Source organism: Oryctolagus cuniculus, chromosome 6, assembly GCF_051225735.1.
Source record: "Oryctolagus cuniculus isolate XC-2025 breed Fujian yellow rabbit chromosome 6, ASM5122573v1, whole genome shotgun sequence".
Taxonomy (NCBI): Eukaryota; Metazoa; Chordata; class Mammalia; order Lagomorpha; family Leporidae; genus Oryctolagus; species Oryctolagus cuniculus.
The window spans coordinates 119,796,172-119,821,141 of NC_142872.1; the positions used below are offsets into that span (position 1 = coordinate 119,796,172).

Genomic DNA, 24,970 nt, shown 5'->3' on the forward strand with positions numbered 1-24,970 from the left:
AATCATATTCAAATGATGCATAATTTTTTTATTTCAAATTTGCTTAGTCTGTTAAGGTCATATTACATTTCTTTGCTATTGTTTAATAGGTGTATGCCAATCTAACATCTTGCCAAACTCTTGGAAATATGTGTGTAATGAACATGAATTCTTACGACTCTGCTACATTTGATGCATGTCGACTGTTTCAGTTTGTTTTTGAAAATACTGCAGCACTCGGCACTGTTCATTCTATTTCATTTTGGTAAGGAAATGATTTTTACTGATGAAATGTCATTTTGATTGATAAAATGCCATATTGACCCAACTCAGTGCATTATTTTCAAAAATGCTAATAAATGACTCTTCAAAGTTATTAAAACAATTGTAATTATTTATAGGAGACAGAACCTTCCATGGCTGTTTTATGGAGATCAGCTAGGATTAGCACCTCAAGTACTCACTACTACACCACTTCCTACAAATTTCAGTTTTAAAGGACAAAACCAGGTACAACTTATTATATCTTTAGAGAATTAACTACATTTTGATTTACAATTTTAAAAGGTAATGATGTTATTAGTCACAGTTGTTGGTAGGTTATTCTTAAAAATTTAGTTACTAAACTAGATAAAGATTTCAGCTACACATAGGAACTAGAGTTCAGCGGTCCTAAGTACATGGATACCTCAGGATGAAATAATTGCAATAAGTGGTACTTGTGGGATTAGGAAAAACAGTTTTCCTCATCAAGTGCAAAACAATCTCTGCCCTTCTGCACTTCCACATTTTGAAGAAGTGCCTCCAAGATGGATTGGGGCTCTGTGTCATTTCCCAGCACTCACAGGTCCAAATTTCCACCTCTACCTTGTGGCCTTCCAGAGGAAAGAATGAAAGTATTCTCCTGCCCACACCTCCATTTAACAATTTTAAACAATTATCTATCACTAGTGCTCCCTTTCAGTTTCTACGATATCATTTGCATGCAAAAAACCAGTTCAATTCTCTTATGTATCTACATTTAATCATATAATTGATTAGAATAATTTAAACTCAAACTAGCAGTGAGTGAATTTTTTAGCAAAAGAGATCAGTCAAAAATGAGACAGGCTCAGTCAACAATGAACATTCATTTATCGCCTTATTGTTTTCAGAATATTTGACATTTAATTCTTGTTTTTCCTTTAATCAGGATACAAAACTGAAGTTTGTTGCTGCTTCCTATGATATAAGAGGAAATTTTCTCCAGTGGCAATCTTTAGAAGGAGGTGTTTTACAGGTGAGCTAGATTCTAGTTCAAGTATAACTGATGTTCCTTATTTCTGCCTGTGGCAAAGACAAAAGGAGAAGACTGGATTATTGCTTGAAGAAAGCATCAGTTACATACTGCAGTTGCTTTCTTTCTAGTGCTTTAAATTGGTATTCTTAAACTGCTATAAATTATTACCTTAATTTATAAGAAAGATGATCCCTTAACTTTTCATACCTTTGATAACATTAAATGGGCTTTATATACAGCATATATCCTTGTTGGGGCGTGAAACCTTTTGACTATGTTCAAAGAAAAGGTCTGAGAGATATTTACTAGTTGTATTATTTTGCTGTAGCTTTGTCCAGATACAGAGGCAAGACTAAATGCCGCCTATTCTTTTGGAACAACCTATCAACAAAATGTAAGTTTGAATTTTATCAGGCAGTCTATATTTTAGCTTTGTTTTCATCAAAATCCTACATCAGCAATAATTGTAATAAAATTTGAATTTTTGAAATTAAAGATAATTTTGATAGTAGTGAATAATTTTAATACAGCTTTCACAATCTAAGCACAAAAATTTTAATGCAATCAGCATGAAGAGAGTATCAAACTTCCTTGAATGTTAAATTTTCTTTCTTTTTTTTTTTTTAAAGATTTATTTATTGATTTGAAACTCAGAATTACACAGAGAGAGGAGAGAGAGAGAGAGAGAGAGATCTTTCATCCGATGGTTCACTCCCCAGTTGGCCACAATGGCCAGAGCTATGCTGATCCGAAGCCAGGAGCCAGGAGCTTCTTCCAGGTCTCCCATGCGGGTGCAAGGGCCCAAGGATTTGGGCCATCTTCTACTGCTTTCTCAGGCCATAGCCGAGAGCTGGATAGGAAGAGGAGCAGCCAGGACTAGAACTGGTGCCCATATGGGATGCCTGCACTTCAGGCCAGGGCATTAACCCACTATGCCACAGTGCCGGCCCCATGAATGTTAAATTTTCATAAATAACTGTGTGTTTGCTTCCACCTTTATTAGTTTTATTTGCTTTATTTTACATGTTTTCATGATTTATCTATTTACTTGAAAGAGTTACAGAAAAGGAGGGAGAAACAGAGAAATCTTCCATCTGCTGGTTTACTCCCCAAATGTTTGCAACAGCTGGGGCTGGGCCAGTCTGAAGCCAGAAACCTGAAACTCCATCCTAGTCTTCCACATGGGTGGCAAGGGCACAGGTAGTTGGACCATCTTCCTCTGCCTTCCTGGACACCATGGGCAGGGAGCTGGATCAGAAGTGGAGCAGCCAGGACTTGAACCAGTGTTCTTTTGATTGCTGGTATTGCAGGCTGTAGCTTAACTCACTGTGCCACAGGGCCAGTCCCTGGACTTACAGGTTTTAAAATATAATACCCAGGGCTGGTGCTGTGGTATAGCAGGTAAAGCCACCACTTGCAGTGCCGGCATCCCGTATGGGCATCGATTTCAGCCCCAGCTGTTCTGTTTCTGATCAGCTGTCTGCCAGTGTTTGGGGAAAGCAGTAGAAGATGGTCCAAGTGCTTGGGCCGCATCCACTTGGGAGAATTAGAAGCTCCAGGCTCCTGGCTTTGGGTCAGCCCACCTTCCACTGTTGTGGCAATTTGGAGAGTGAACACGTAAATAGAAGACCTCTCTCTCTCTCTCTCTCTCTTTCTTTCTCTCTTTCTCTCTCTCTCTCTGCTTCTGCCTCTCTATAACTCTGCCTCTCAAATAAATTTAAAAGAAAAAACAAACATAATACCTACTTCTGAGCATTTGGAATAAAGTAAAATACTGCTTTATTTTTAGTATCTAATAAAAATTAGTTATCCTACCTCCCACTAGCAAATAAAAATGCTTCCTTATCTCTCCATACTTTGCCCTCTCTATATAGACTTTTCTCCTCTCTTCCTGCCCTGTTGGTCCTTCTTTTGGTAACTATTTTGAAATTAAAATATGCACAAAAGAATAATCCTGTTAAATATAAGAGTGGGAATAAGAGAGGGAGGAGATGTGCAGTTCGGCACGTCGGACTTAACCCCTAATGGTAGAGTTAGAAACGTGCCAGGGGATTCCAATTCAATCCCATCAAGGTGGCATGTACCAATGCCATCTCACTAGTCCAAATGATCAGTTTCAGTTCACAGTTGATCATAATGATAGGATTAAGAGTCAAAAGGATCACATAAACAAGACTAGTGTCTGCTAATAATAACTGATAGAATTAAAAAGAGGAGAGAATGATCCAACATGGGAAGCGGGATACACAGCAAACTCATAGAATGGCAAATGTCCTAAACAGCACTCTGGCCTCAGATTCAGCCCTTAAGGCATTCGGATCTGGCTAAAAAGCCCATGAGAGTATTTCAGGCATGGAAAGCCAAGACTGGCAAAAACAAATAAACAAACCAACCAACCAATCTAAATGAAAGATCTCTGCGAGTGATCCCAGCAGAAAGAATGGGCCATCAAAGAAGGAGGTACCTTTTTCTGAAGGGAGGAGAGAACTTCCACTTTGACTATGACCTTGTCTAAATAAGAGCAGAGTTAGCGAACTAAAGAGGCTTCCATAGCTTAGGCAACGCATGACAAGAGCCTCGGGTGATTACTGACGCCATAAATAATAGTGTCAATTGTTAAATCAACAACAGCAGTCACTGTACACTTACTCCCCATGTAGGATCTCTGTCCTTAATGTGTTGTAGTATGTGAATTAACAGTATAACTAATACTCAAACAGTACTTTATACTTTGTGTTTCTGTGTGGGTGCAAACTATTGAAATCCTTACTTAGTATATACTAAATTGATCTTCTGTATATAAAGATAATTGAAAATGAATCTCTCAGAAAGGGATGGGAGGGTTGCAGGTGGGAGGAGGTTATGGGGGGAAAAAGCCGATATAATCCAAAAGTTGTACTTTTGAAATTTATATTTATTAAATAAAAGTTTAAAAAAGAATAATCCATTAAACATTTATTTTTTAAAAGATTTATGTATTTATTTGAGAGGCAGAGTTATAGACAGAGAGGGAAAGAGAGAAGTCTTCCATCCACTGGTTCACTTCCCAAATGGCCACAGTAGCCAAACTGGGCCCATTTGAAGCCAGGAGCCAGGAGCTTCTTCCAGGTCTCCCACATGGGTACAAGGGCCCAAGCACTTGGGCCATCCTCTATTGCTTTCCCAGGCATGTTAGCAGGGAGCTGGATCAGAAATGGAGCAGGCAGAACTCAAACCAGCGCCTATATGGGATGTCGGCATTGCAGGCGAAGGCTTAACCTACTACGCTGCAGTGCTGGCCCCAGCATTGAACATTTAAGAATAAGGCTGGCGCTGTGGCGCAGCAGGTTAAAGCCCTGGCCTGAAGCCCCAGCATCCCATATGGGCACCAGTTTGAGTCCCAGCTGTTCCTCTTCCAATCCAACTCTGCTGTGGCCTGGGAAAGCAGTAGAAGATGGCCCAAGTCCTTGGGCCCCTGCATCTGCATGGGAGACCCGGAGGAAGCTTCTGGCTCCTGGCTTCAGATCAGCACAGCTCTGGCTGTTGCGGCCAACTGGGGAGTAAACCAGTGGATGGAAAACATCTCTCTCTGTCTCTACCTCTCTCTGTAATTCTGTCTTTCAAATAAATAAAAATAATTCTAAAAAAAAAAAAAGAATGCTGTTTGATAAAATGTTTTTACATATATCAAGCAACAAAACCACAATGAAAAATACCATCATGGAAAACAGATTGGAAGAAAATAAACATTTTTAATGGTGGTCATCTCTGGATGGTGAGATTAGAGTTTTTTTCTTTTTCATATTTTCTAAATTTTTTACCATGAATATGAATTTATTGTCAAAATGACTTATATATTATTAATATTTACCTTGAAATGTTATTTTGTGTTTATAATAGGCTGGAAGAATCAATACCTGTTAAATACCTGCTGCTGTGTGCTCAGCATGTTTTCATTGTTAACCCACTTGATACTTAAATTAAATATGACAAATTTATATTACCTAGGCTTCACAGATGAGGAAATGGTACTCAGGACGATTAAGTGGTTTTTCTCAGTCTTGCTTCAGGTAAACTGTGGAGCTCGAGAGTTCTGTTAGGTTTAAAACTGATACTTCATTCAACTTGGCTACAACTTTTTAAGTAGTTCACTGATGAGAAGGCAAAATAGTTACATAGAGAATTACAAGGAATGTGATAATTATTGTTCTGTGATGTGTATATGTACCAGTTCCTGGGAAATATTGAAAAGCTTCACAGAATGAGTGATACTTGGACTTTTACAGTGAATCAAAGTTTGCCAGCAGAACCCTAAGAGGAAGAGACTGTCAGGCAGAAACCACGTGTACAGCATTAGAGAGACATAGAGTAAGCATGACAGAGTAGGCAAGTAGATTTGAACGGATGACTACAGACCAGCAGGGAGCTATGAGAAGTAAGCCTGGCTCTGTTAAGGGGAGCCAAATCAAAGACGTCATTACATATCATGAAAAAACTTGAGACTTCATCCCATAGATCAGTAGTTTTTAAACCTTTTCACTGATGTACGTTTAGTGTTAAAATAGGGACAGTCATTTGTCGCAGCAGTTAAAACACTGCTTAGAATGCTTGCATCCCATATCAGAATCCTGGCTCCACTTCCCATCCAGCTTTCTGTTAATGCACACCCTAGGGAGACAAAGATGATGACTCAAGTTGTTCAGTTCCTGCTACCCACATGGGAGACCTGTTGTAAGTTCCTGGCTCCTGGCTTCAGCCCAGCCCCAGAAATTACAGGCATCTGGGGAATGCACCAGTGGATGGAAGCTATCTCTGCCTCTCTGTCTGTCTCTCTGTCTCTGTCTCTCTCTCTTATTCTGCCTTTCAAATAAAATGAGAATTAAAAAATAAAAAAAATGAAAGCATAGATAGCTTCTCTGAGTTATATAGGTCAAGAACACAGTGGGGCTTTTTGCTGTTAGTTTTTGTTTGTTTGTTTTTAGATTTATCTACCTATGTGAAAGTCAGGGTTACAGAGGGAGAGAGGGACAGATAGAGAAAGAGAGAGAGAGAGATCTTCCATCCGCTGGTTCACTCCCCAAATGGCCGCAACAGCCAGGGCTGAGCCAGGCCAAAACCAGGAGCCAGGAGCTTCTTCCAGGTTTCCCAGGTGAGTGCAGAGGCCCAAGCACTAAGGCCATCCTCCACTTGCTTTCCCAGGCACACCAGCAGGGAGCTGGATTGGAAGTGGAGCAGCCGGGACTTAAACTGGCATCCATATAGGATGCTGGTGCTGCAACCTGCTGTGCCACAGATTTGGCCCCTGCTATTAGATTTTTGGGCCCTTATAAAAGAACCACAATATAATATTCATGTGGAAAAGACACATGAAAACACACATATACAAGAGAATTTAATGACTTTATTTTGCAAAACTAAAAAAAAAAAAAAAAACTTAAAGATAATAAGCATGGCTTCAAATTTTCAGTTGCAATGCATTTACTTTTAATTTTGTTTTTCAGTGTGAGATCCCTATCTCTAAGATCTTGAATGATTTCCCCAGTCCTATATTTTATGATGTGTACCTTGAATATACTGACGAAAATCAACAGCAATATATTTGGGCTGTGCCTGTGTTAAACCTAAATCTTCAACACAATAAAATCTTTGTGAACCAAGGTGAGACATGCGTATATACCACTTGTTCTCTTAGCTGGAAAAAAAAATCAGTAAATAACTCAGTCAACATAATAATTTAATATAGATCACTATAAGAAGGATTATGGATTCTTTCTTATATGAATTTATACAGTATGTTAAAAAGTAAAACAATATGTTCTTAGACATTTTTTACTAATTAGATTGTCTGGTATATTGTTAAGAAATTATAATATAGCTAAGACGATATCTTAAGAAAAATATTTAGAACTACAAATTGGGACTTTTTGTTTCAGCTGTTAGTGATCAATTTTTTGGCTAAATTAATATTTTTGTTGTTGCTTATGTTTTCAAATCCTGTTTTTTAAAATAATTTTCAGAGAAATGCCTTCCAAATTGATGGAAATTCTAGTCAACAGACATTCAAGTGAGGTGGAGATTGCCATTGCCAGGAATGTCTTAGAGCAGTGGCTCTTTGCAGCCCTCTTATCTAAAATAAAATTTTAACTCTATATTTTTAAATTTGTTCAGTAAACTACTTGAGACCCATCATGAACTATGAGGATTTTTTTAATTCCCTGTTTTGTTTCTATAATAAAAGATAGTAACTCGGGCAAGTGGCTTCTTACTCGACGCATTTTCTTAGTGGACGCAGTAAGTGGACGAGAAAATGACTTGGGAAGTCTACCAAGAGTAATTCGAATTGCTACTCAGATATCACTGAGGTAAACAAACATCTAATGACTAAATTCGGCTAAGAAAATATGGGCAAATGTTATAAAGAAAAGTGTTTACTAGTAATTATCACATGAAACAAGATACAAGATTTTTGAGATAATCTATGTGGATTGATATAGACCAGTAAAGTTGAAGAGCCGGGAGAAAGGGTAATTTGTGGCCTAAGAGTCTGAGGAGTTTGGTCAGAATTCATCCTCAAGTCTCCATTCTAGACCTGTTGAATTAGAGGGATTTAAAAGGTAGGGAAGGAGAATACTAGTGACTGAAATGGGCATTTTAGAAACAGCCTGCCAGGTGATTGTTGATAGTTCAGCCTTCCCATCCTCATTTCCTTTAATGACTGTTGTAGCTTGGCCCAGATTTACCTAGGATAACCTAAATGTGAATCCTACCTTACAGTTGTATCATACAAGCCAAATTCCTCTGTCTTTTTCCTGTGTGAGACTCCTATATCTAAGATCTTAACTGACTTCCACCCTAATATTCTATGATGTGCAGTAGGTTGACACTTGAAAGCACTGCAAATACATGTTATTTTTTCCACTGTTACTTCATTTTGATTCTCGTAACAGTCTTATAAATTAGGCATTATGGAAGCTTGGTCATGTCTTGCTGCAATCTAAATGTACTGTGTTTTTAGTATTCTTTCAAGATGCCAAGGTGTAGCCCTAGTAAAAATGAGATTGAGCCTATTTAGGTGTTACTTGTTCTTAATAAAACCACACTGGCCCCTAGTGATTGACACTTCCCCTTTTGAGTTTACAAGCTATACAGTACTAACACATTGAATTTGGCAAAATGTTCACCTGTATGTGCATAAACAGTTCTAGATTTGATACATTTTGTTAAGAATTCATCTTTCTGTTTTTAAAATCAGGATCCTGTCTACCTTTTTTTCAGCATCATGTAGCATTATCTTGAATATTCCTCAAAGATGATTCATAGTACTTCAGTGATTTCACTTGTAAACTACATAAGACTTGGATTAAAAAGAGTTTTTGTTTCAGTATATTTTAATATTAAATTTTTCCAGCTAAGGTTAACTTGTGTTGCTACCATTTATTTAATCTTCTCTGGTTCTTATTAACTGATTGGTTCTGAGATCATTAAGACAATCTATATTAAATTCAAAAGAAACTACCAATTAAATATATGCCTAAGATCTTAGACGTATCTATCACTGTGTTTCTAAACATTTTCCTTAAATAGCATCCACCTGGTACCCAATACAAAAAGTGGAAACATCTACCCTCCTTTAATCACCATTTTGTACAATGACGTTGATGTGAAGGATCCCAACAGCCAGTCTGTGAAGGTGAGTTCTTTACTAATCAGTGTCCTTATTTGTGTAAATGTAAAAATGATACAGTTTACATTATAGCCAAAAGACAGTCTTTTTCTCAAGTTTTCAAGAAGCCCTTCTTTTTATATCCTCAAGTCTTAATTATTTTTTTACTAGTAACGATAAAAGGTGATTTCTTATAGATCTTGAATATTAAAAAAGGGGGACTGAGTTAAGTTTTTCAGTAAAAGATTCACCAGCATTCGAGTGTCACTGTTAGGGATCCTGGGATGTGCTGTGACAAGCAACATATGTTCCTGTTCACCTTGCTTCTCTTCAGATTTTGTCTCCTTGTCTAATTAATCCAGGAACTCAGACTTTACAGTGGGTGTTGTGCCTCGGTGGGTTAAGCCACCACCACTTAGGACTCCCGCATCCAATATAGGCATGCCAGTTTAGTTCCTGCTGTTCCTCTCTTCTAACCCAGCTTCCTGATGGTGTGCCTAGGAAGAAGTGTATGACAGTGCAAGTATGTGGGTTCCTATCAACCGCGTGGGAGACCTAGATAGAGTTCATGGCTCTTGGCTTTGCCTGTCCCACCACTGGCTGTTGGCAGTCATCTGCGGGAGTGAAACAGCAATGGGAGCTCTTTCTGTCTGTACCTCTATGTGCCTTTCAAAAAAATAAATAACTTAAAAATTCTGCATCAGTTTTAATCACCATCTAGGTCTTTGCTCTTATCACAACAAATAACCTTGCTTTCTAGTTTACTAAACAGATCAGTGCCATCTAATATAAATTCCCTCAGATTTCCTGTTGATACTTCAGAATCTCTGTTTTGTTATCCCTCTCATTTCTTGTTGCTTTTTCTAGGAAACAAAGTCCCCTCCTCTCCTTATCTAATCTTATGCCTGTACTTGCAGTACTTTCTCCAACATCCCATTTCTCTGCTAACCCCTGTTTAGCCTGCCTTTCTGCTAGTCTGTTTCCTTTGCTTATAAAAACTCCCAGGATGGGGCCAGCATTGTGGCACAGCCCATTAAGCTACCACCTGTGGTGCCAACATCTCTTGTGAGCACTGGTTTGAATCTTGGCTGCCATCCACGTTGGAGACCTGGATGAAGTTCCAGGCTCCTGGCTTTGGTTTTAGGCTCCTGGCTTCCACATGGCCCAACCTTGGCCATTGAGGCCATTTGGGTAGTAAACCAGTACATGGAGAATCTTTCTCTGTAACTGCCTTTCAAATAAATAAGTAAATCTTTAAAAAGATAAAAATAAAAAACCCCTCAGGTTGTTTTATCTTAAAGATAAGCTAAAACAACTGACCAAACAATAAAATCTTTCCTCAGTTCTGCCAGCTCTTCACCTTGTCATCAGATTTCTCTCCTTTGTTTCCCAACCATTTACTCTACTTCATTATTCTCCATCTGGATCTTGCCATTTTCTTTCTTTGAAAACCTTTTTAAGAAGGGCAGCAATGAATTCCATGTATAATGGCTTCATTTCTTCTTATTTTATTATTTTTAATGATTTATTTCTTTATTTGAAAGGCAGAGTTAGGGAGAGATTGAAAGAGACAAAGAGAGATCTTCCATCTGCTGGTTCACTCCCCATTGGCTGCAATGGCCAGGGCAGAGCCAATGTGAAGCCAGGAATCTGGAACTCCACTCAGGTCTCCCATGTGGATGGTAGGGATCCACTTACTTGGGCCATCTCCACTGCTTTCCCATGCACATTAGCAGGGAGCTGGATCAGAAGGGGAGCAGCCAGGACTGAAACCAGTGCTCGTAGGGGATGCCAAGCATTGCATGCGGCAGCTTAACCAACAGTGCCACAGTGCTGGCCCCAGGGCTTCAGTTTTTGAACTTAACATTTGTGCAGCATTTGACACTGTACTCTTGACCTCTTCCTTTTTCTAGAAACCCCTTATTCTATGGTCCTGGTAGTATTTAGGTATCTTGTGTGTCCTTCCTTTCATAGTCCTGCTTTTTCACCCTTCCCTGGTTGTTCTTTCTCTTGTCTCAGTATAGTGGTATCCTTAAGAGTCTTGTTCAGATTTTTTATTAATCTGCCAATTTAGAATATGTCTGTTAGCAGTTGCCAGATTCATTTTTTTTTTGAGTTAGAGATACTGTTTAATGTTTTCATCATAATGATTCTTTGACACAGGCATTATTCCCCTCTTTAAGAAAAAAAAAAATATTGACCAGTAGACACTAGACCTCGCAGTGAAGATAATGGTTAAAACATCTGCATCTCATATCAGAGTGCCTTGCTTCAGTTCTGGGTTCTGGACCCCAATTGCAGCTCGTGAAAGGAGCAATGATGGGTCAATTCTTTGGGTCCCTGTCATTCAATGGGAGACCTGGATTGAGTTGGCAACTCTTGCCTTCAGCCTGGCCTCACCTTGGCTGTTACAGTCATCGGAGGAGTGAATCAGAAGATGGAAACTCTCTGCTGCCTCTTTCTCTGCTTCTCAAATTTAAAAAGAACCAGAGCCCTTCTTTCTAGGCCAAATTCTTTTTTTTTTTTTTTTTTTGAAGATTTATTTATTTATTTGAAAGTCAGAGTTACACAGAGAGAGAAGAGGCAGAGAGAGGTCTTCTATCTGCTGGTTCACTCCCCAGTTGGCGCCCATATGGGATGCTGGCACTGCAGGAGGTGGCTTTACCCACCACACCACAGTGCTGGCCCCAAGCCAGGCCAAATTCTTGATACACAGTTCCTCCATTACAGAAGTCTGTCAGAAAATATGATTAGTTTAGCCTGAACTACTGTTAACGAGGCTAACTTATCTCCAAGTGAACCTTTCCTTTTTTTAATGTGTGTTTTCAGGGGATATTTAAAGCAGCACAAAAATTTCTTAACAGCAAATCTCATTTATGTGTAAAGACGGGTCAACTCTAGTAATACGGAGAAGTTAAGAATCTAGCATTTATGGTAGAATCCAGCAACACGTGTTTAATAATAAAAGTAGATTTGTGAGACACAATTTTAGCATGGCTAATTTGTTTTGTTTTAATATCAGGTTTCTTTCTCAGTCACATATGAAATGAATCAAGGAGAAGCACATGTCCAGACAGATGTGAGTTTATTTTAACCTCTTAAAATATTTACAGTCTATTTTTAATAAAAAATTAATATCAGTTATAAAATGTTCTTTTTGTTTTTTAGATTGCTTTGGGTGTGTTGGGTGGGCTAGCTGTTTTATCATCTCTTTTGAAGACAGCAGGGTGGAAGAGGCGCATTGGGAGTCCCATGATTGATTTACAGGTATGCTATCAGGGATTTTCTAAGTGTATAAGATGTCATCAGAAAGTTTATAGAAAATGCATATTAATGAAAAAAAAAAACTATGTATAAATTTACATATTTTTGCATCCAAGTGAACTTTTAATTATAATTTTCCACAAACCTTTTAAGTTCCTTCATAGTTGTGTCTGGATTCTTCTCAGAAGACACAGCTAGAGAATAAATAAGAAAGTTGCCTTGAGTTTTTCTAGAACACATAGAATAGGTATCACTGCATCACAGAGTATGTAGTACTGCTCATTTTCTTCCCACCAATCTATACTTATATCAGCTGTAATTTTTTTTTTTTTTTTTTGACAGGCAGAGTGGACAGTGAGAGAGAGAGACAGAGAGAAAGGTCTTCCTTTGCCGTTGGTTCACCCTCCAATGGCCGCCGCGGCTGGCGCGCTGCGGCCGGCGCACCGCGCTGACCCGATGGCAGGAGCCAGGAGCCAGATGCTTTTCCTGGTCTCCCATGGGGTGCAGGGCCCAAGCACCTGGGCCATCCTCCACTGCACTCCCTGGCCACAGCAGAGGGCTGGCCTGGAAGAGGGGCAACCGGGACAGAATCCGGCGCCCCGACCGGGACTAGAACCCGGTGTGCCGGCGCCGCTAGGCGGAGGATTAGCCTAGTGAGCCGCGGCGCCGGCCCTCAGCTGTAATTTTTTTAAGATGTATTTATTTATTTGAAAGGCAGAGTTACAGAGAAGCAGAGATACAGAGAGAGACAGGTCTTCCATCCACTGGTTTACTCCCCAAATGTCCACAATGGCCAGAGCAGCAGTAATGTTCATGTTTCTGCACATCCTTTCTAACACTAGATGTGACACTTCTTTGATTATTCTTTATATAATTTTTAGTTGTTATGGTTTTTTCTTCTATTAATTGTCTGTTTATATCCTTTACCTGTTTTCCTTTTTTTTTTTTTTTTTTTTTGACAGGCAGAGTGGACAGTGAGAGAGAGAGAGACAGAGAGAAAGCTCTTCCTTTTTTTGCCATTGGTTCACCCTCCAATGGCCGCCGCAGCTGGCGCGCTGCAGCCGGCGCAACGCGCTGATCCGATGGCAGGAGCCAGGTACTTACTCTGGTCTCCCATGGGGTGCAGGGCCCAAGCACTTGGGCCATCCTCCACTGCCTTCCCGGGCCACAGCAGAGAGCTGGACTGGAAGAGGGGCAACCGGGACAGAATCCGGTGCCCCGACCGGGACTAGAACCCGGTGTGCCGGCGCCTCAAGGCAGAGGATTAGCCTAGTGAGCCGCGGCACCAGCCCCTGTTTTCCATTTTTAAAATTTATTTTATTTATTTGATAGACAGAGGAAGACAGATAAAGGGAGATTTTTTACCCACTTGCCCACTTCCCAAAGCCCAGAAGAGCCAGGGCTGAGCCAGGCCAGAGCCAGGAACCAGGAACTCAGTCTGTATCTCCTGTGTGGGTGGCAGGAACCCAACTACTTGAGCTATCACCTGCTGCCTCCCAGGGTGCATTTTAGCAGGAAGCTGGATCTGAAGTGGAGTTCCTGGAACTTGAATCAGCCACTCTGGTATGGGATGTGGTTGTCCCAAGTGGCTACTTAAATGCTTTGCCAAATGCCTGTCCCTGTTTGAATGAGTTCTGTTGTATTTTCTAAATATTAATCCTACTTTGATTTTTGCCAAATATATGATGCCTGTTTTATTTTTCATTCCTGTGGTCTTTTGTTTAACAGAAGCTTAATTTCCTTATTGTCACATGTGAATATTTTTTCATGTAAAGATATGTACCATTAGGATTTTGTTTAGGAAAACCTTCCCTATCTCAGCATCACAAAAATATGCTTACACATTTTATTTTTTCTATTATTTTTTAAATGTTTAGTCATTTATTTTAAAGACAGAGTTATAGAGAGGCAGAGGCAGAGAGAGAGAGGTCTTCCATCCACTGGTTCACTCCCCAGGTGGCCGGAGATATGCTGATCCGGAGCCAGGAGCCAGGAGCCAGGAGCTTTTTCCCAGTCTCCCACACGGGTGCAGGGGACCAGGGACTTGGACCATTTTCTACTGCTTTCCCAAGCCATAGAACAGAGCTGGATCAAAGTGGAGCAGCCAGGACTCGAACCTGCAGCTCTATGGGTTGCCGGCACTGCAGGCAGTGGCTTTACCTGCTAAGCCACAGCACTAGCCCCTTTCCCATATTTTCTTTATTTGGCTTTATAGTTTTACTTCTCATTTGTTTTTTAAAATTTTTACTTATCTAACATTTTAAAAATATTTACCATGTACCAGATACTTTTTAAAGCTTTTCGTGTTATTTTAATCCTCACAATAACTCAGTGAAGTTAAGTATTACTATTGTTATTTCCATTTTACGAATGATGAAATTGAGACAGAGATTAAATTTTCTACTCAGTTTTTACTACAACTTAGTAACAGCTATTTTGATTTTACTGTGAAGAACATGAGAAAGGCTGTATAGTAACTATTTAAACCATAGCCGCTTCCTGACTCCAAAGCCAAAGTGCTAAGGAATCAGAGCAGGGGGCATGACTTACTGTTTGAGATGATCAAGTAAGGCTTCCCAGAAAAGTGAGGTTTAATTTAGGTTATTGATTCTTTCCACTGTAGTTGCAGAGGGCCCATGCTAGGCATGTCTTAAGTGCCCAGCACTCTACCAGACACTGGGAGATGTAAGTCCCTAGACAGAGGTGTTTTGAATCTTCAGAGCTCAGGAGACTTTGCCAGAGAGGAAGGGAAGACTATTTTGTGTAATAGTGTCCATTTTGGGGGCCTGCACTGTGGCACAACAGGTTAAGCCACAGCCTGCAGCACTGGCATCCCGATTCACCAGTTTCCATCCAGCTCCCTGCTGATGAGCCTGGGAAAGTGGCAGAGGATGGCTCAAGTGCTTGGGTCCCTGCACCCATATGGGAGACCTGGAAGGAGCTCCTGGCTTCAGACCAGCCCAGGTCCAGGTCTAGCTATTTTGGCCATCTGAGGAGTGAGCCAGTGGATGGAAGATTTTCTCCCTCTCTCTCTCTCTCTGTAACTCTGCCTTTCAAATAAATAAATAAATCTTTTAAAAAAGAAGATGACCATATTTCTCTCCTTCCCTGTCTCCCTCTCTCAATCCCTCTCTTTCTTTTTTTTAAAAAAAAGGTTGATTTTGGTTCATGTTTTAAAGGACATTGTAGGTTATGAATTTTTAACTTAGTGAGTAGTCATTGTACCTTTTTAAATTTTTTAAATATTTTATTTATTTATTTGAGAAGTAGAGTTGCAGACAAGAGAGGGAGAGTCAGAGAGAGAGGTTTTACATCTACTGGTTCACTCCCAAAATGACTACACCGGCCAGAGCTGGGCTGATCTGAAGTCAGGATTCCAGGAGCTTCTTCCAGGCCTCCCACGTGGGTGCAGGGGCCCAAGCACTCAGGCCATCTTCTGCTGCCCTCCCAGGTCATAGCAGAGAGCTGGATTGAAAGAGGAGCAGCAGGGACATAAGCTGGTGCCCATATGGGATGCTGGCACCCCAGGCAGAAGCTTATCCTGTGCCACAGCGTTTACCCAGTAATTGTACATTTTTAAGAAGGGGAGCAACACAACCTGATTAATGTTTTAGGAAACTAATTCTAGGGCCAGTGTTGTGGTATATCAGATAACGCCAGTGCATACAATACCAGCATCCCATGTGGGTGCTGTTTCATGTCCTGGCTCCTCCACTCCCAATCCAGCTCTCTGCTAATGGCCTGGGAAAAGCAGCAGAAGATGGTCCAAATGCTTAGGCCCCTGCCACTCATGTGGAAGACCTGGAGGAGGCTGCTGGCTCCTGGCTTCCGCCTGACCCAATCCAGGCTGTTGCAGCCATCTGGGGAGTGAACCAAAAGGTGGGAGACCTATCAATCTGTCTCTCTTTTTCTGTAGCTCTTTCAAATAAATAAATAAATCTTAAAAAAAAGAAGAGAAGAAACATCAAGAAAGCAAGAAAAGGGAGGGGAGGGGAGGGGAGGGAAGAAGGGAGAGGGAAGGAAGGAAGGGAGGGAGGGAGGGAGGAAGGAAGGAAAGAAGGAAAAAGAAAGAAAGAAAGAAAGAAAGAAAGAAAGAAAGAAAGAAAGAAAGAAAGAAAGAAAGAAAGAACGAACGAACTCTGGTGATAGTGAAGAGGGTAGTTTAGGGTCGAGGGTTCCCCTCTGAGGGAAATGAGGAAGCAGGTTCAACTTTCTTAGGCAGTGAAATAAGAAGGGTTAAAAAATGACAGAGGATTTTTTGAAAGGTAAGGAACCAAAAGGTATCTAGGAAGGGGCTTCAGTTGCTCTGAAATTTGTAGCTAGTCATACACAAATATATGAAACAAGGCTTCAGGCTTGAAACTGGGTGAATGATGTGTTACTAAAAGTGGTAGTGCTGGAACCGGCACTGCGGCGTAGCAGGTAAAGCAGCTGTCTGCAGTGCCGGCATCCCATATGGATGCCGGTTCAAGTCCCGGCTGCTCCACTTCTGATCCAGCTCTCTGCTATGGCCTGGGAAAGCAGTAGAAGATGGCCCAGGTCCTTGGGCCTCTGCACCCATGTGGGAGACCCAGAGAAAGCACCAGGCTCCTGACTTTGGATCGGCCCAGCTCTGACCATTGCAGCCATTTTGGGAGTGGACCAGTGGATGAAAGGCCTCTCTCTCTCTGCTTCTGCTTCTGCCTCTCAGTAACTCTGCCTTTCAAATAAATAAAGTAAATCTTAAAAAAAAAAAAAAAAAAAGTGGTAGTGATACTGAAAGTGGTAAACAGATTGAGTCTTTAATAGCTGTCTTTTTTTAATTGCAGACGGTTATGAAATTCTTGGTGTACTATGCTGGCGATCTGGCCAATGTTTTCTTTACCATCACAGTGGGAACAGGTCTTTATTGGCTTATTTTCTTCAAAGTGAGTGAGTTTCTGAATTTTACCTGAATGCCAGTATCTGAATGACTGGAAAAAACTGTTTTTATAAAGGAAATGTTTTTATTTGAGGTAATTTCTGATCGACAGTATTAAAATCGTGCTAAACTCACCATTCCCTGGGTATGCTGAGTTTATGGAGTGCATGATTATCTCTTTGTATGCTTGTTTCTCTTTTAGGGGGTTATAAATTGTATGCAGTAAAAACCTTGGGTGATCATATTTAATCAAGTCATTTTTATTATAGGCACAGAAGTCTGTCTCTGTTTTGCTACCAACACCAGTCCAGGAAGAAGACTTTGTAATTTATGTGGGATGTGCTTTTGCTCTGAAGGTAAGTTTCAAAGGAGAGCTTTCCCAATTTAAAAGAATTGCTAATAGATTAATGAGCCTTTAAAATTAAAATGCTTTGAAAATCATGGGTGTAAAATTTACCTTGGTTTTGAAAGAGAGCATGTATTACTTTGTTTTACATAGGAAGTTACTTTTAAAGTCTGGTGATGATTTCACAATGGAACAAAATGCCCTCAGGCATGAATTTTTGTTTCTGATAATCAGAAAAATCAGAAAGGTACCACTCTAGATGGATAAAATGCTGAAATCTCAAAGTTACTTTCTCTGTCTCTGTATTCCTTTCCTCTTCTTCCTGCGGCCATGTTCCCCTGGCTCTACTGTCCTCTCTCAGTGTGTGTGCCTCTTTGGTAGCTTTCATCCCATTGTGATGTGATTATTAGGTATCTGCTTTTCCCAAGGAACTGGGAGCTCCTAGGTGAGAGGTTTCATCCCGTACTCACACTGTTGTCTTTTGTTTGATCAGGAATGCATCTATTAGGAAGGATGCCTCTGTATAAACATGCTGCTTCTATATGTGAGAAAAAGTTACAACTTATTTTTTAATAAATTTTAATACCAAAGATAGTAAAAAAAATAAAGTGAGAGCATACTAAAACTTTAAATAGGATAAGCAAATTACAAATGAAAAATATCTTTACATATAAGGAAGTCAGATGCATTATGAAACAGAGTATGCTTCTAGAAACCTTGGGAATGAAACTCAAGTATGTAAGTCCCCTCTGTAAGGAGAAGATAGGAAGTCTCCTTGTTTTATGTCCATGTTTTAAAGAAAGAAAGAAAAGAAAGTGAATCTGGTGATTCTACTTTGAAAAGCTTCTAATGGTCCCCTAATAGTATATATAATTCCATATGAAGTCAATCTAAAAAATTGTATGTTCTCATGTTTATAGTATGTTTCTTAAAGAATCAATTGCAGACTTAATTTTGATGCTTTTCAGATGTTTTATTGTATGTCATTTTCAGGCTGTGCAATTTTTGCATAAACTCATGTCCCAGATTACCATAGATATATTCTTTATTGATTGGGAGCGACCTAAAGGGAAGGTTCTGAAAGCTGTTGAAGGTAACTAAAATCACTGTTTTTGCCACAGTTCTTCAGCTATCCTTGCAGAGCAGAGAAGATGAAACTATTTTACTCATTTTGTCTCCCTGACCAGGTGAAGGTGGTGTACGCAGCGCCACTGTTCCAGTAAGCATATGGAGAACATATTTTGTAGCAAATGAATGGAATGAAATTCAGACTGTGAGAAAAATTAATCCACTCTTTCAGATACTTACTGTTCTCTTCTTTTTGGAGGTATAAACTGTTGGATGTAATTGTATACAACTTATAGGTACTTCATAAATGTGAGGATAATTCAACTAAATTTTCATGACAGAGTGTTTGTTTGTTTGTTTGTTTATTTTTGACAGGCAGAGTGGACAGTGAGAGAGAGAGACAGAGAGAAAGGTCTTCCCTTTCCCGTTGGTTCACCCTCCAATGGCCGCCGCGCTGCAGCCGGCGCACCGAGCTGATCCGATGGCAGGAGCCAGGTGCTTATCCTGGTCTCCCATGGGGTGCAGGGCCCAAGTACTTGGGCCATCCTCCACTGCACTCCCTGGCCACAGCAGAGAGCTGGTCTGGAAGAGGGGCAACCGGGACAGAATCCGGCGCCCCGACCCGGACTAGAACCCGGTGTGCCAGCGCCGCTAGGCGGAGGATTAGCCTAGTGAGCCGCGGCGCCAGCCTGACAGAGTGTTTTAAAAGTTGAAATATTGTTATCACACCATTTAACAGCAAAGACTCTGGGCCGGCATGGGGTGCAGTGAGTTATACCACTGCTTCCAATGCCAACATCCTGCTGGAGTGCCAGTGTGAGTCCTAGCTGGTCAACTTCCCATGCAGCTCCCTGCTAATGCACCTGGGAAGACAGTGGGTGATTACCCAAGTGCTTAGGCCCCTGCCCACCCACTGTGAGACCTGAATGGAGTTCCAGACACTTGACTTCAGCCTGGACCAGTGCCAGCCTCTGCAGCCATTGGGGGAATAAGTCACCAGACAGAAGATCTCTTTCTCTATCTCTCTGTCACTCTGCCTTTCAAATACATCTCAAAAAAATAATAAAAATAAAAGACTTTAAAATTATGATGAAATACAAAAGTTTGCTATCTTAACCAATTTTTAAAAAAATCTATTAATTCCATTTGTCTTATGAATTTTTAAAAGATTATTTGTTTGTTTGTTTTAAAGTCAGAGCAGAGCTAGCACTGTGGCACAGTGGGTTAAAGCCCCAGCCTGCAGCACCAGCATCGCATATGGGCACCAGTTCAAGTCCCGGATGTTCCACTTCCAATCCAGCTCTCTGCTAATGGCCTGGGAAAGCAGTAAAAGGTGGCTCAAGTGCTTGGGCCCCTGTACCTATGTGGGAGACCCAGAAAAAGCTCCTGGATCATGGCTTCAGATTGGTTCAAGCTCTGGCTGTTGCAGCCATTTGGGGAGTGAACCAGTGGATGGAAGACCTCTCTGTCATTACCTCTCTCTGTAAGAAAAAAAAATTCAAAAACATAAAATAAATTTTTTTTTTTTTAAAAAAAGACAGAGCAACAGAGTGAAAGGAAGAGACAGAGAGACAGATTTTCCATCTACTACTTTACTGGCCAGGTCTGAGTCTGGCTGAAGCCAGGAACCAGGAACTCCATTGTGGTCTCCTAAATGGGTGTTGGGGATCCAGGTACTTGGGCTGCTTCTCCTACCTTCTCAGGCACATTTGCAGGAAGCTGAATCAGAAACATATAGTAGCCAGGATTCAGACCTGCACTTTGATATGGGATGCTGGTGTCGCAAGCCTTAGCTTAACCCAATGTGCAACATTACCACCCACCCTTCCTTTTTTTTCCCTCGACAGGCAGAATGAGAGCTCCAATCTGCTCGTTCACTATCCGAATAGCTGCAGTGGCCAGGGCTGGGCTGGAGTGCAAGCCACGAGCTAGGAACTTAATCCAAGTCTCCCACAGGGGTGATGGGAATTTAGTCTCTTGAACCACCATATTCCTTCCCGGGACCCATGTCAGTAAGAGCTGGAGTGAGGAGTGAAGCCAGATATCATACCCAGTTCTTGCAATATGGGACGTAGGTGTCTCAACTGGCATTTTAACACCTAGGCCAAACACTCACCTTAAAAGAGTATCTGGGCCGGCGCCACACCTCAATAGGCTAATCCTCCACCTGGCGGCGCCGGCACACCGGGTTCTAGTCCTGATCGGGGCGCCGGATTCTTTCCCGGTTGCCCCTCTTCCAGGCCAGCTCTCTGCTGTGGCCCGGGAGTGCAGTGGAGGATGGCCCAGGTGCTTGGGCCCTGCACCCCATGGGAGACCAGGAAAAGCACCTGGATCCTGGCTCCTGCCATCGGATCAGTGCGGTGCACCGGCCACAGCGCGCAGGCCGCGGTGGCCATTGGAGGGTGAACCAACGGCAAAAGGAAGACCTTTCTCTCTGTCTCGCTCTCTCACTATCCACTCTGCCTGTCAAAAAAAAAAAAAAAAAGAGTGTCTGATCAACTTTACAAGGTGTATTATTAAAAAGTTTACAGTCAGGGGCCGGTGCCGTGGCTCTCTTGGCTGATCCTCCGCCTGAGGTGCTGGCATCCCATATGGGTGGCTGGTTCTAGTCCCAGCTGCTCCTCTTCCTGTCCAGCTCTCTGCTGTGGCCCGGGAAGGCAGTGGAGACCAGAAGGAAGCACCTGGCTCCTGGCTTCGGATCAGTGCAGCGCCGGCCGTGGTGGCCATTTGAGGGGTGAACCAATGAAAGAAGACCTTTCTCTCTCTCTCTCTCTCTCTCTCTCACTGTCTAACTCTACCTGTCAAATAAGTAAAAAAAAAAAAAAAAGTTTACTGTCAAGTTTGAAAAATACTAGATCAAATAAAATGTAAAACTTCCCAGAGCCTTTATTCTGCATTGATGGGAGGCATGAATGTGAGTGTAAATGTGCAGACCAAGCTTATTTAACAATGGCTTCCTTTTATTAAAGAAAGTATTTTCTTTAGAAGACATTTGGGCTACCTCGTTGAGTATAAGAAGTATGAGGTATAGGCCGGCGCCGCAGCTCACTAGGCTAATCCTCCGCCTAGCGGCGCCGGCACACCGGGTTCTAGTCCCGGTCGGGGCGCCGGATTCTGTCCCAGCTGCCCCTCTTCCAGGCCAGCCCTCTGCTGTGGCTAGGGAGTGCAGTGGAGGATGGCCCAGGTGCTTGGGCCCTGCACCCCATGGGAGACCAGGAAAAGCACCTGGATCCTGGCTCCTGCCATCGGATCAGCGCGGTGCGCCGGCCACAGCGCGCCGGCCGCGGTGGCCATTGGAGGGTGAACCAACGGCAAAAGGAAGACCTTTCTCTCTGTCTCGCTCTCTCACTATCCACTCTGCCTGTCAAAAAAAAAAAAAAAAAAGAGTGTCTGATCAACTTTACAAGGTGTATTATTAAAAAGTTTACAGTCAGGGGCCGGTGCCGTGGCTCTCTTGGCTGATCCTCCGCCTGAGGTGCTGGCATCCCATATGGGTGGCTGGTTCTAGTCCCAGCTGCTCCTCTTCCTGTCCAGCTCTCTGCTGTGGCCCGGGAAGGCAGTGGAGACCAGAAGGAAGCACCTGGCTCCTGGCTTCGGATCAGTGCAGCGCCGGCCGTGGTGGCCATTTGAGGGGTGAACCAATGAAAGAAGACCTTTCTCTCTCTCTCTCTCTCTCTCTCTCACTGTCTAACTCTACCTGTCAAATAAGTAAAAAAAAAAAAAAAAGTTTACTGTCAAGTTTGAAAAATACTAGATCAAATAAAATGTAAAACTTCCCAGAGCCTTTATTCTGCATTGATGGGAGGCATGAATGTGAGTGTAAATGTGCAGACCAAGCTTATTTAACAATGGCTTCCTTTTATTAAAGAAAGTATTTTCTTTAGAAGACATTTGGGCTACCTCGTTGAGTATAAGAAGTATGAGGTATAGGCCGGCGCCGCAGCTCACTAGGCTAATCCTCCGCCTAGCGGCGCCGGCACACCGGGTTCTAGTCCCGGTCGGGGCGCCGGATTCTGTCCCAGCTGCCCCTCTTCCAGGCCAGCCCTCTGCTGTGGCTAGGGAGTGCAGTGGAGGATGGCCCAGGTGCTTGGGCCCTGCACCCCATGGGAGACCAGGAAAAGCACCTGGATCCTGGCTCCTGCCATCGGATCAGCGCGGTGCGCCGGCCGCAGCGCGCCGGCCGCGGCGGCCATTGGAGGGTGAACCAACGGCAAAGGAAGCCCTTTCTCTCTGTCTCTCTCTCTCACTGTCCACTCTGCCTGTAAAAAAAAAAAAAAAAAGTATGAGGTATAAAGCCTTGCATATGTGAAGTAAGCATGAAGTATTTGTTTAACTCATTGGTAGTTTACTGAAGAAAGTTTTTATTCTTTTAACAGAAATATTTGCGTTTTGTCAATATGTATGACAATAAGGTTATATTTGGCTCTTAATCGTACTAATAAGGACAATCCAAATGAAGTAACTAAATATTTGTAATAAATGCTTTGTAGTTAAAATGTTAGATGTTAATTATTTATATGTTTTGCTGTTGGTATGAACTTGGATATTATAGTTTTTTAAGGTGAAGGGTAGAGAGGAGTATTCCATTTTCGTTATAGAGAGGAGTTTTCTTTGTCCACACCTGTTTTAATTTTTTTTCCTTTTTTACTCTAGGTTGTGGGATTCAAGAACTTAGCATTAATGGACTCATCCTCTACTCTTTCCAGTAGCCCGCCTGGCTACATAGCTCCTTATAGCCGCATTTTGAGATATGCAGTGTCCACTGCTCTTTGGCTAGTCATTGGAGTTATACAGGTAATCACAGATTATACTTTTAAAACATTGCCTTTCTGTATTTATACTTCTGCTTACATAGTGATTACCCACAGATATTGACCACATCCTAGTTTCTGTAGCAGAAAGGCGACAAAAGCAGTAACAGTAATGGCCAGTTCTTATAGTGCATTAGTATGCAGGCACTGTGCAAAGTAATTAATTGCTTTACACATTCTAACTGCTTAATCTTTATAGTAATCCTCAGAGATGTGTTCTATTAGTATTTCCATTTTTCAGATGAGGAAACTGAAGGACAAGAAAGTTAAATACTTGCCTAACATCACTGCAACTAATAGTGGCAGAACTTGGAATTTGAACCCAGGTGGCTTGATGTGAACTGAAGAGTATTTCAGAATCTTTAGCTTTCTGGTCATAGGACAGACTTCTTTTTTAGTTATATTTATCTATATAAACAGCTAAGCTACTCTAAATATTTTCTTTTCGTTTAAAATATAACTTATTGTTTGCATTTATTCATGTATCATTAAATGTCACTCTAATTGCTAGTACTCCTTGGGGATTTCCTTTGAAATATTGACATGACTGAAACTAAAAGTAACCCTCAGCCTCATGTCCCATGGCTCTAGCAGAGGTTCTTGTCTGTGCTTACTTCCTTTATCTTATTAAAGTCAAAAAATGAAAATAAGAAAAGGAAAAGCAGCAGCCAGTAAAGAATTCAATTCTGATATCTGCACTTCTTTCTCTTGCTTCCAGATACTCCCATGAATAGAAAAAGCTTTTGTTTGATTAAACATTTTTTTAACTTTTATATACATATTTTTTTATTTGTTAAGATTTATTTATTTGAAAGTCAAGAGTTATCGAGAGGAAGGGAGAGATAGAGAAAGAGAGATCTTCCATCCACTGGTTCACTCCACAAATGTCTGCAATGACCAACATTGGGCCAAGCTGAAGCCATGAGCCTGGAGCTTCTTCCCAGTCTCCTACGTGGGTACAGGGACTCAAACTTAGGCCATCCTCCTCTGCTTTCCCAAGCATGTTAGCAGGAAAGTGGAGCAGCCAGGATTCTAACTGGCACCCATACGAGATGGTGGCATAGCAGGCGGCAGTCTAACCCACTACGCCACAACACCGGCTCCTTCTTTAACTTTTATAATCAGCTAATGAAGCTAGGACCTCTAAGAGAACAGGTTTAATTTCCTGTAGCCTGATAAATAAATATGAGTGTATTTACCTTACCTAACACAGCTTAAGATCTTTTGGGATTAAAATCCCTTTAACAGAGCTTTTACCTACAGAAGTGGACCTAGGTGGTAGGTGTTCTGTAACCTGAGCCTTTTTTAGTTGACATATTTATTGATGAGACTTGTTCAAACTTGAAGCTACATGCATAGAGCTAGTGAGAGTTTAGTTAACAACCAGAAAAGGAAGACAAACTGAAATTAGAATACAAAATAAGATGGGATAAAAGGAGTGTGGGGTTTGATGTTTATCATCAACATAGTAAGGAAATACTTTGTGCTTAGGCCAGTATGTAGAGAATTTAAAGGAACATCCCCTGAAGTTTTTCATATTTGATTGACCATAACAAGAGAACAGAATAAAATAAGAGTGACTGAAATCAGAGAACTTTGTCTCTGATGAATAGGGAGAGCAGAGGTCAGCAGTGTACAGCTAGAATATGAATTGTTATTGCTGTTGGGACTCAGAAGCCTG

The 24,970-nt window shown here is 41.4% G+C and overlaps 1 protein-coding gene across 9 annotated transcripts in view; it reads left to right on the top strand.

The window, feature by feature from the left end:
• Positions 1–24,970, top strand: part of TMEM67 (transmembrane protein 67) — a 109,370-nt gene that overhangs the window by 20,465 nt on the left and 63,935 nt on the right. For all 9 annotated transcript variants that reach the window (XR_016235817.1, XR_016235818.1, XR_016235816.1 and 6 more), the window contains 14 exons: positions 90–244; positions 381–489; positions 1,172–1,258; positions 1,587–1,652; positions 6,739–6,895; positions 7,476–7,599; positions 8,822–8,927; positions 11,923–11,979; positions 12,069–12,167; positions 16,973–17,071; positions 17,334–17,420; positions 18,404–18,503; positions 18,598–18,737; positions 23,132–23,272. Coding sequence is in view for 5 of the 9 variants with exons in the window: in XM_089335528.1 (XP_089191654.1) it covers positions 90–244; positions 381–489; positions 1,172–1,258; positions 1,587–1,652; positions 6,739–6,895; positions 7,476–7,599; positions 8,822–8,927; positions 11,923–11,979; positions 12,069–12,167; positions 16,973–17,071; positions 17,334–17,420; positions 18,404–18,503; positions 18,598–18,737; positions 23,132–23,272 (1,527 nt within the window). In the remaining 4 variants the exon portion in view is untranslated. The remainder of the gene's footprint in view (positions 1–89; positions 245–380; positions 490–1,171; positions 1,259–1,586; positions 1,653–6,738; positions 6,896–7,475; positions 7,600–8,821; positions 8,928–11,922; positions 11,980–12,068; positions 12,168–16,972; positions 17,072–17,333; positions 17,421–18,403; positions 18,504–18,597; positions 18,738–23,131; positions 23,273–24,970) is intronic.